The 11,665-nt window shown below is 34.6% G+C and overlaps 1 protein-coding gene across 1 annotated transcript; it reads right to left on the bottom strand.

Moving 5' to 3' along the window:
- Positions 1-632: 632 nt before the first annotated feature.
- LOC105761996 (uncharacterized) lies at positions 633-1,376 on the bottom strand. Its single transcript, XM_012579922.2, has 2 exons — positions 1,164-1,376; positions 633-1,058 (listed from the first exon to the last, which is right to left on the bottom strand). The coding sequence occupies exons 1-2, from the start codon at positions 1,374-1,376 to the stop codon at positions 633-635; spliced, it is 639 nt and encodes a 212-aa protein (XP_012435376.2).
- Positions 1,377-11,665: the final 10,289 nt, after the last annotated feature.

Raw genomic sequence — 11,665 nt, 5'->3', positions numbered from 1 at the left:
CGCATGTATATCTCCCAGTCTAGGAAGTCCAAAACACGGATTTGAAGCTGAAAACACACGCGCACGCGGCTTGGTCCGCCACGGAACTGTCGTGTCACCAGTCGGTTTAGCCGGATCGAGCTGAACATTATTCACAAACGATTTGCGGGCATCGGAGGAGGAATATTTGGCCCACCATGCTGCCCAATATTCAGCCCAACAGAAGGCGCCATGCCAAGCCCGCCATAAACACCACCATTCGGCCCACTAGCTTGAGGCCCAGGAGTTGGAGGCCTGAAATCACACCGTTCACCACTCGGCCTAGACCAACCATTTGGCCAAACCTGCTGGCCTCCACGCTGTTCATTGAATTCCCTTTCAGCACACCAATTTTGACCATAATCAAATGAATTTTGACCAGGCCCAAAGCAATTTTGACCTGTAGCACAATTAACTTGATTAGTCCCATAATATTGTTGACCAAAATTAGAAATCCTAGGTCTTGTGTTTGATTGAGACGGCCAGCCACTATCGCCGGAGTGGAGATTCGGCATCTGACTGGGCATCGGAGGTTGCACCGGAGAAGACTCGTCACGATGGTATCGATAATAACATTTCTGAGCCACGTGTCCAAACCGAGAACAGATTTGGCACTAGAGTCGTGGCCGAAAGGTCCTCATACGACCACGCGCCCCCGATCGACCTCCTCGCGACGAACCGTCCGTGGACACATCTTCCACCAGATTTGCAGCATACAGCACCTCTTGGCTTGACTGAGCATGCCGAGTTTCGCACTCTAGTAAAGCATCAATCAAACGCGGAAATGGCAACAGAGTCGGAGACAATGAAGCTGACAATACAACACCTTCAAACTCAGACGGAAGCCCCGCAAGAAGCACCGCCGTCCTTTCTGCCATAGAGATGGAGGTTCCAGATGACTCCAATAGGGCGCACACATGTTTTAACTTCGCGACATAGTCACGAATCGACATGCTTCCTTTCTTGAGAGAGTGAAGCTCATGACGCAATTGGAACTGCCTTTGATCGGAATCGGTCGCGAACATCTCCAACGCCGTGGTCTACACATCGTTCACCGATTGAACATCCATAAAGGAGGAGAGAACGGATGAACTTATGGTGGAGAGAAGCCAGGACGTGAGAAGATTGTCCTGTTACCGATACACAGACGCCACAGGATTGACAACGAGTGCACCATCCGGTGCTTGCACAAACCTTGACGGTACAGCAATAGATCCATCAAGAAAACCAAAGAGATCATAACCATTAACAATGAATCTCACCTGTTGCTTCCATTGAAGGAATGTTCCTTCATCAAATTTCACAACGTCATGGCGAGGAAACGAATTCACCACGCTCAGCAGCAAACACGGAGCCATGCACTTCAGCAGAGTCTGACGCAACAGAGTTTGTAGTTGCCATGATCAAAAACTCCTAGCGACTGATACCATGAAGAAAGCTAGGTAACTTTTAGAATTTCTCTTCAAACAATCGTTTACTCAAATGAACTATGTTTACAAAAATAAACTTAGACTATTTACTTGCCTCAATACAAAGCCAGACCATCGTTTTTATACTCACAGATAACTTACTTTCTTAAACAAACTAGCTAACCTTCCAACCTTCACTAACTACCTCTCTAACCGTTTTATTATTTTTAACAGCCTCCTCATCGATTTGAAGACCAATTATTAAAGAGAAATATTCAAATATAATGGTGGCTTCCCCACATGGCAACTAGAAGGTAAATGTTTCTAGCCTTCATTTTTTCACCAAGGTGGCAACCAAGTTCAAAATGATGCGGAACCTTTCCGCCCTAGATGCCATTAACAAACCAACATCCTTCAAGAGTTCCTCGATTTGAGGATCAGATTTCAAGAAGTATAAATTGTGTCAGACCCGAAGAGTTCAGTCTATCGACTATTAAATGTATAATATAACCATAATATTGAAATTTAAAGAAAATCTTACCACAATAATTTAAAATAAAAAAATTGAGATGGTGCCTTCACAATATTGAGAGCATAGTTGGTAATGTGGTCTAACCATTTTTTTTAATGATAAATATGTAAATGAAAGCAAAATTTTTTGGTGTAATTAGTGAGTTTGAGAAATGCAAAGATTATAAAGTTTTTAGTAGGAAGAAAGGGAAGGTAAGGGTGGGTATTTATAGAACTTGACAACTGTAAGAGTCAGCTTCCACTATATTAATTAGGAATGGTTGGGATTTAAGGAAATTAATAGCCCGATCAAATCTCCTCAAAATTAACTTGAAATTCATGGGTGTTGAGATCCTCTAAATATACTTGTGTGTACTACCACTTAACATGCATGACACATATTATCTAGCGACATCTGTGGATATCAAGTTATTCTCTCAAAAATGTATTTTTAGAAATAAATTTATTATAAACATATATTAATAAATAATATTGTCGAAACCTTTTTTTTAGAAAGGGTCGACTTTTTGGTTTAAAAACAAAAATGGAGTCGCTACCAATCCTTTTTATTTAGGTGTGATCGGATCACCTCATAATTTAATCATTTTAATAGAAGTTTAAATTTACTAAAACGATAATTTTTGGTCTATAAAATCTAGAAAATGGGTTCGGGAGTCGGTTCCGTACAAGGAAGGATTAGCACCCTCGATGCGCCCAAAATTGGTACCTAGTTGATTACTTAATGTCTTAAGTATCGAAAGCCAAAGATTTGAAAGGAAATTTAAAATACGATCCCCTTTTTTATAATGCTATTTAAAAAAACACTTGAATAGATCGAAACAAATATTAAAGACTCTCTCGTCTTGAGATAGCAAAATGTCACATCCCGTACGTTAGGACACGACACATTGAACCTTTGAGAATGAACTTGGCTTTAATTTTTAAAACTCATGCAATGAAGTTTAAAAAGGGATATTCAGTTTCTTAAGTCATATGAAAAATCGAAGCCTAGTAAGTTAGGGCACAATTTCTCAAAATTCAAAACATAGAATATTGCCTTTATTTAAAAAATCCTCGTCTCGAGAGAATAAAATACCATATCTAATGAGTTAGGACACAACGTATCGAATTCCTGAGAATGACCTTTTTATTTATATGCTTTGATTAAAAAAGATGCTCGATTACTTAGATTTAACAAGAAAAATTGGAACCCAGTAAGTTAGGGCACAATCTTCTCGAATCCCAAAATACGATGTATTATTTATTAATAATTTTTATAATCTTTTTTTTTAATTTGAATGAAAACTAATATAATACTTAAAATGACATACGAATAACATATTAAATTATCGAGTGATTACAATGAGGATATTAATGAACAAATCATGGCACATATAACATCATCGATAATAGCAAGCATCATTTTAATGCAAATATTAACAATAAAAGAACAAGATAAATAATAGCCATGAATAGCAATAATAATAACAACAAATAAAATAATATAAAGTAAGACGATATTAAACTTTAAAATAACAAAAGAATATAAATAAATATGCAGATAAACAATAATAACAGATTAACAGACAAATAACAATAATAAACTAATCTAAGGACTATATTGAAATCAGAATAAAATTTGAGGCAAAATTCGTAATAATTTTAAAAATAAAATCGAAATAGGACTAAAATGCAATATGCGCAAAGAAAGAAGGGCTAAATGGGTAATAAACCCATTTCCTGGACACGCGTCACTTCCCCAAGGAATTAGCGCGCCAGGGACTAAATTGCAAAGTAAAAAATATTTGAAATCCAATTTAAAAATAAAGGAAAAAGTCCGCAAAGGACTAAATTGGAAAAAATTGAAAATACGGAAGGGCTATCCACACAAATAGCCCATTTACCAGAAACACGCAGATTCCCTCGAGTCGGGTTACGCGTGGGTCATATACGGACAGAAACGGCGCCGTTTTAGCTATTAAAAACCCAAAGCAAAACGACGTTGTTTTTCTTCTCTATATAAATAAAAAAAATTAACTTCATTTTCTCACTTCTTCAAAAAAACAAAAAACTCTCAACATCTCTCCCCTTCTTTTAATTTCCGGTCAAGGATCCGGCCGTTGGCCATCGTGGCGGCCATCGGTCGCCGCCGACGGTGCCTTCATCCACGGTGGTCAGAAAATCAAAAGGAGTCAATTTTTTGGGCTTTTCAACTCCCTTGGCCTAAAAAAGCCAATTTTCATCGGAATCTGCACCTCTCCAGCAAAAAAGGTATGATTTTTATCCATTTTATTTTTTGTTTTCTTTATTTTTTAACAAAATGAAATCAAAAAAATAAAAATGAAATGAAATGAAACACCAGAAAAGAGAAAAGAACTACCTTTGAATGTATTTGTGTTTCAAAATTTTTTGATTCAATCTCTTTTTATGATTTCTATTTTTCGTAAAAAAAACCTTTATAATTGTTTCTTGGATGGCTTTTATAGCCATCAAAATACACTATTATTTTCTTTTTCGTTTGTTTTGCAAGTACAAAAGGCCAGCTGTGAAGGACGTGGAGGGGACACGTGGGTGGTGGCTAGAGATGTGCATGACTGATGTTAGAGGAGCGGCGGCGGTTGCTGGAGGAATCTAGTAGGGTTTTCTTTTCTTGTTTCTTGAAAACATTGTGGGCTAGGGTTAGTTTTTAGGTTATTGGGCTTGTTTTGGGTTTGGTAATTTGGGCATTAATTTTTGACTTTTTATTGGGTTTTTATTTTATTTTGGTGATTTGGGCCCAAGCCAAAATTGACCTATTACATATATTAAATTGTCTAATAATATAGCATAAAAACCATCTTAAAACTCTATAAATACAACTATCCAAAAGAATATGGAAAACTTGATATTCTCAAAAAAAGAAAAACTTGAGGATCTTAATATAACACAAATTAAAATCTAATATTTCATAAAAAAGAATACTAAGATCTTTAAAATAATGTTGCACTTACAAATACAAAGAATTACTTGTTGCGAAGTTGAAGCCGACTATTGGATTTGAAGAAAAAGAAGAGTACGATAAATTGATTTAACCTTTCTCTATTCAAATTTGAGGCAAAAATTTCTACTTCCTCATCAACTGCTTGTCTTGAATCAATTGACATCCCTAATATATAATTACGAGTTTAATTATTATCAAGATCAAAATTGCATCTTTTCATATCAATTCCTATGTACCAAGAAATGTTAAACTTGCTTATAAACCTAGAACCGACTAAACATATGCTCTGATACTAAAACAAATGTAACACCCCTTACTCGAGTTTAATCAATGACCCAAGCAAAGGATGCCACATTTTAGCACTAATTTCATTATACTTAATGTTTATATTTAACACTTAATAATGACATTTTAAGGTTATTTAAGGCATTTTGGAAAATTTTCCAACTTCTCTTACAAAGGATATGTAAACGAATGGGTTATTCGAGACTTGTTTGAAGTAAAAAAGAAAAAAACCTAGACAAAATAGAGCAAAGGTATTGATACATGGACCTTGATACTACTCATTTTTGCATTCTATTGAGGGTGTATCGAGACCACATGTCAGAACGTGCTAGACTCAAGACCTAGCAAGCTAGACATGAAGACCTAAATAAATAGAGTCACCATTAAACAATTTTGAGATAAGTCGATTAGCCACCTATTGCCTAATGTTTTAGAACTAATCTTAAGGAAAAATCTTAAAAGCTAAGAATTTGTCTTATTACCAAAATTTGAGTTTAAGAGTACAGTTATTTGTAAGGAAGGTTAGAGCACCCCCTACAACACCTATCTAAATATAGTACTACAAGACTCGATATTTAGGGTTTCTATTTTGAAAACTTTTAATTAGCCTCCAAATCTAATATTAAAGGTCTTATCTAAACATACCTAAAATGAAATTAAACTAAATCAAAATCTAATAAAACCTAATAAGATTCTAAAACCTAAAATTTAATTAAAATCTAAATCTAATAATACTTAGAATATAAACCTATTCAAATCTAAATCTAATAAATTCATACTAAAAATGTTAAAAAACTAAATATAATTAAACTTTGTCCTAAACATAATGAAACTTAAAATTGGGATTTAATTTTGTTAAGATAGTTTTTAAATAGTGCCTAAGACCAGTGCCAGCTAGTGTCTAACACTACCCGTATAGAAACTTGCCCTATTGAAGTTAGCAAAATTGGCAACAAAAATCCTTAGGCTTTAATTCTAGTTGATAATTTGGACGACAACCAACCTACCTTTTATATTCAACCTACACAGCAACATATCTTGGAGATTTGTTTGGATTTGGATTGAAGTAATCAACTTCCCAAGTTGGATGTGTAGCAGCTCACCCGATAAAGGCTATATCAAGGTAAAGTTTGGCATGCAAGTTGATTAAATAAAGGGTAGAAAATGAGTAAGTTAGTGAAGTATTTTTTTTAACTATGTGACATATTTTGTGGAATTCGCCATTTGGCGAACTCTAGGTTTTGGCAAGCTCTAGGGATTGGCAGACTCTTCTGTTAAGTTATTTGCCAACCCTTGATGTTTTGGGCAAACTCTTTAGTTCGCAGCTAATAGATTTGTTCCGTGTTTAATATATATTATGATGGCTCTTTTAGTAAAGTTGGAGTTTAGTTGAGACCTAGTTAGAACTGAACTAGGGTACTGCAGATGATTAGATTTTTAATCATTTCCTTGTCAAACTTCTAGAGCTATCATAGGATCATCTGACTTCCATTAAGTTTTTTTCCTGGATGTCTTTGCTATATAAGGATATCTAGCTAGCATTTTTTACTGTAAATACGTAAATTCCTTCTATTATAACCTAAGGGTTTACCAAAAATTACCAGCAAATTGGTACTAAAAATGGTGTCAGCTAGATACTGGAAACTCCTTGTTAAGATTCCAACAAAAAAATTTCTAACGATTTAGTGGAGAACGCAAGGAAGAAGAACAAATGGAAACAAAAATGTAGTCGGGTATGAACAACTTAAAAACCAAATGAATTTGACAAAAATACTTGAACTTTTTAAAGCTTTGTGGTCTCGACATATACCCCAAGTTTGGCGTAAACCCCAGTATAACAACAAAACAATCAAATCAATTATACGTCAAGTAAAACAGTTTTAGACAAATATTTGGCGAAAGCCTTATAAAGTTTAACATAGTTATGTATAAATCACAATATGGGTTATTTCCCATACAAAAGTTTCAAGTGCATCAGTGGCAGTTAAACATCATTCAAAATAGTTTGATGTATATGCCTAAAAGATGATCTAATAATCCATAGTCAATAAAATTTAACATATATTTCAGGGGTTCATAAAATATCTCAGAAAATAGTGTTTTAATTAAAGACATAAATTATTACTGAGTTGGTTACAAACAAGTCTACACGCCACCCTTCCACAAGATTATTCATGATACAAAACTAGACAAGTGGTTCACTACCAATAGTAACTCTAGCGTAGTCCCCTTCTACAAAATCCCTTTCTTCAATCAACACGCCTAAGAAGGAAAAATTAACAGAGAAAGTTCAAACGAACTTAGTGAGTTCCATTTATAAATGTAACACAAACGATATACAAGGATACTACTGGTAGACAAGCATCAGTCCTCTTAGTTATACTTAACCTTTCATAGAGGTTTAGACATACTAAACATAATACGCCCAATGCCGTTCACAGTTCTTAGACAAACTCTAACACGACTCATGGGCGAACATTATTCACCTGTTTAACCATAACTTAATACAATAAGAACGTTTTGCACATGACTTTATACTCATGCCAATTTCAAACCTAAAATTCAGAATCAGAATCATATCAATCAGCTCATATCATTTCTGTTTAGCTGAACATGTTTTCTCGTGATCAGCCAGTCTAATTTGCAATATAACTGCCCTACTAGAGGCATCACAAACATATATTCTTCTCCTTCATCACATATCACCTTTCATATATAAATGGCACTAGGTTTGTGCAGTAATGAGGCTATTTTAATTGAAACATGAACTAACCATACTTACGCTGACAATACTGATTTAACACCACAAAAGCAGACACTACACATTTTGTTATTGAGAGGGAACACTTACTTTACACAATTTATATCATAAGAGGATTTATAACACACGAAAGTAATAAGGAACTCACCAAAAAGTCTACTACAGTAATCTACTTAGTAGGTCCCTTTCCCTTATTGCTTGAACCTTCGTTAGCTTTTTTAGCAGAAATTACCAGTAAGCTGGAAACTCCTCGTTAATGATTCCAACTTAGAAATTTCTAAATATTTAGCGGAGAATGCAAGGAAGAAGAATAAGTACGCAAAAACGTAAAAATATGCTAGCTAGATATCCTTATATAGCAAAGACATCCAGGAACAAAACTTAGTGGAAGTTAGAGGATCTCATGATCACTCTAAAAGTTAGAGAAAAACATAATTAAAAATCTAATCGTCTACAGTACCCTAGTTCAGTTCTAACTAGGTCTTAACTAAACTCCAACTTTACTAACTAAGCCATTGTAATATATATTAAACACAAAAACAAATCTATCTACTGCGAACTAACGAGATCGCCAAAACATATGGGTTGGCGAATAACTTAACAGAAGAGTCCACCAATCCCTAAGTTTGCTAAAACCTAGAGTTTGCCGAATGACAAATCCCACAAAATATGGCACATAGTAAAAAACAAATACTTCATTAACTTACTCATTTTCTACCCTTGACTTAATTAATTTTGTAACACCCCAAAATTAGGTCTAGAAGTTTCAAGGGTATTTTAAAAATTTCAGCTTTAAGGTATTCGAAAGTTTGTGTTATGGTACCTCGGTAATGGTTTCATCACCAATTTGCATAAATAATCATCCAAAAATGCATTAAAAATGGGATTAAAATATATTTGTTTTATCATTTATGAATAATATGGATATTTTAGCCTTGTGATCTTATGAGACCGTTGAATATAGTTGGCATGCCATAGGATTGTGAGTACTCACCTTTGTGATGTGATTTTTAAGGCGTTGAGTCCCAGGGACAATTTTTGTAGAGATAAAAGAATGTGAGCTAAGCTCCATTCATCGGGATATGTGTGTTTGGTGAGTTGGAGAGTGTTCACTATATGCTTCACTTATAGGACATGTTCCATTCTATGAGTCATTTTGGTTTATTGGAGATTTGTGTATCTGCTGTGTGGTGATAGAGTCCCCAATGTTTCATAATCTCAAGAGCCAAACTATCATAAAATGTAACTGAATGTGATTAAATGTGATTTATATGTGTTGTGATATATGCTTAAATAATCATGTGATTAATGTGATAAATGTGTAATAGTATAAATAAAATATGATTAAACGTGCAAAATATAATATTAGAGTTAAATATGTTATGACTATGTGACTGTATGCTGACTTGTTTGCATAGTGGTTGTTCTGAGCATTCACTGAGCTTGTTAAGCTCACCCACTCATCTTTAACCATTGCAGATAAGTAGTCAATGTGAGTGTTGTGGTCTCGAAGGTTGATCCAAGCCAGAATTTTTAGTTGCTATTAATATGTGTTAATTTATTTACTTGAGTTTTAGGAATAAAAGGCAATGTGGTAGATGTTATGTTTGCTTTGCTATGATTTTTAGTTGTTTGCATGCCTATTATACTTGGAAAATTGTTGACTTTAAACTTGATGTTTGGGACTGATATTTGGGACATTTTGGTTCTAAATTTATGTGGCGTTTGATACATGATGTTTTGAACTAGTTTGGAATTATCTATGTGATGATATATGATGTGTTTTTAGGATTTGGAATAGAGGTATCGATATTCGGGTTTTAAATACGATACCTCTGCAATTTTCGAAGTGCAGGAAGTCAATTTCACTAGTTGGTACAGATATTTTCCAAGAGTTGGGTTTTTAAGATGAGAAATAATAAGCTAATTTGGTATCAATTTTCTAAGCAGTATCGATACCACTTAAGAGAATTATCGATACAACTCTACCAATATTGATACCTATGTAACAGTTTTGGGATATTTTGCTAAGTGATCCTAATGCTTATTTGGTGCTTATTTTATGATTGTACCGTGTATGTTAGCACGTTTTATACACCCTAGAGTAAGTATGACTACAATTCGTATGAATGCCATAATAATAAAGGAAACAAAAAGATGTATGTTTAATAATGTGTCGACTTATGTTGTATACGATGTGAGACAGTGGTGTAGCAACTTGTTCTCGGGCTCGACGATTGGGCTAGGTATAGGGTGTTACAGACTTACACGCCAAATAATAACTTGATATAGTCTTTGCTAGGTGGGCTGTTACAGGATGGATCAGATCATTTTTTTGCCTTGTTCATACCCAGTGCTTGAAGTAGTTGGCACTAGTCACTAGTATTGCTTTTAGCACTGCTCAATTTTTGCTTACAAAAATCTATTTCAAAACTAAAAATTGGTATCATAGCCCCCACTAAACACAACTAGTGGATTTCCTAGAGTTGATATTTGCTTTAAACGAAAGGTTCATTAGTAACACGACCCTTTAAGCTTGATGGTGCTAATTATGCATATTGGAAGGTAAGTGTTCTGTCGTAATTTGGTGTAGCAGATTAAACTAGTTTTCACATTTAAGGAGCTTGAATACAAGCATTTTTGTTATGTTTTCATTAAGTTTCTTTAGTTTTTACTTATATTCAATAAAATGTGCACATCGAGTCTTTTATTGACCGTAAGGGCCGAATGAGGCCTAAGGGAGAGCTAACGTGCTTCGTGAGTGTGCAAGAAACCATTAGAAGGCATTCTGGGCTAATACTGAACTCGATGTTGCAACATAGAGAGTAGAATGGAGAAAGTAAGACACTGCCTTCAATGTCGTGGCAAAGGCTGAGGGTGTCGTGACATACCCATAAAGATGGCTGCAGTGGAGTATACTGGTTGCTACGTCACGACATAGGCGTTGGTGTTTCCTTGAAGATGGCTGTAGAGGAGCATATTGGTTGCTATGTCGAGACACAAGTGTTGGTGTGTCACAACATCGACTCTATGACGAGAATAAAACACGAAAGAAGGGCGTTTTGGTTTGCATAATCGAAATTAAAGCTTAGGAATGTCAACTAACCTAGGGTTAACGATGACGACCACCTAAAGGCTATAAATAGGCTATTTTGGCACACATTATAGACATCATTTGAATAGCTTAGATTCTTTCTTTAGGTTTAGTTTTGTTTTCTTGCTTTATTAGGTTTTCAAAGTTTTAGTTTATTTGTTCTTTATTTTCTATCAAGAGATCTTATTGTAAAGGAAATCAACTTTTTTGGATTTGCACTATTTATCAATATCAATTAGGAATTTCTTAAACTTTCTATTTCAATTGTGAAATTAAAATTAAAATTAAAATTAAAACTTTTGGATTACTTAGAAAATTCATTCTCGAAAAATTACATCAACTTAGTATCCCAAGAAAGGTTGGAGGGGGTCACAAATGGTCCCACTTAAGTTCCAATCTCCTTAGGCAAAATTCATTTAATGTATTAATTCAAGAAAATAATTTATAAGTATGCCATTTATTAAAAATAAAAACATACAAATTAAGGGTTCATTAAATTGAACGAGGTTTCAACTTGCTCAAATTCGCCATCCTAATAATGTTTGAAACGTTGACCATTAACTTCAAACGTACCTCCATTGTTATTGTACAATTCTTCCGCTCCATAT

Source organism: Gossypium raimondii, chromosome 12 (genome assembly GCF_025698545.1).
Source record: "Gossypium raimondii isolate GPD5lz chromosome 12, ASM2569854v1, whole genome shotgun sequence".
NCBI classification, from domain to species: Eukaryota; Viridiplantae; Streptophyta; class Magnoliopsida; order Malvales; family Malvaceae; genus Gossypium; species Gossypium raimondii.
Note: the sequence above shows the minus strand (reverse complement) of the source record. Positions and strands in the feature narration are given on the sequence as shown.

Coding starts and splice junctions, on each gene's coding strand:
- LOC105761996 (XM_012579922.2), bottom strand. CDS start 1,376: ATGGCTCCGTGTTTGCTGCTGAGCGTGGTGAATTCGTTTCCTCGCCAT. Junction 1,059..1,163: donor TTGTCAATCCTGTGGCGTCT/GTGTATCGGTAA, acceptor AACGATGTGTAG/ACCACGGCGTTGGAGATGTT.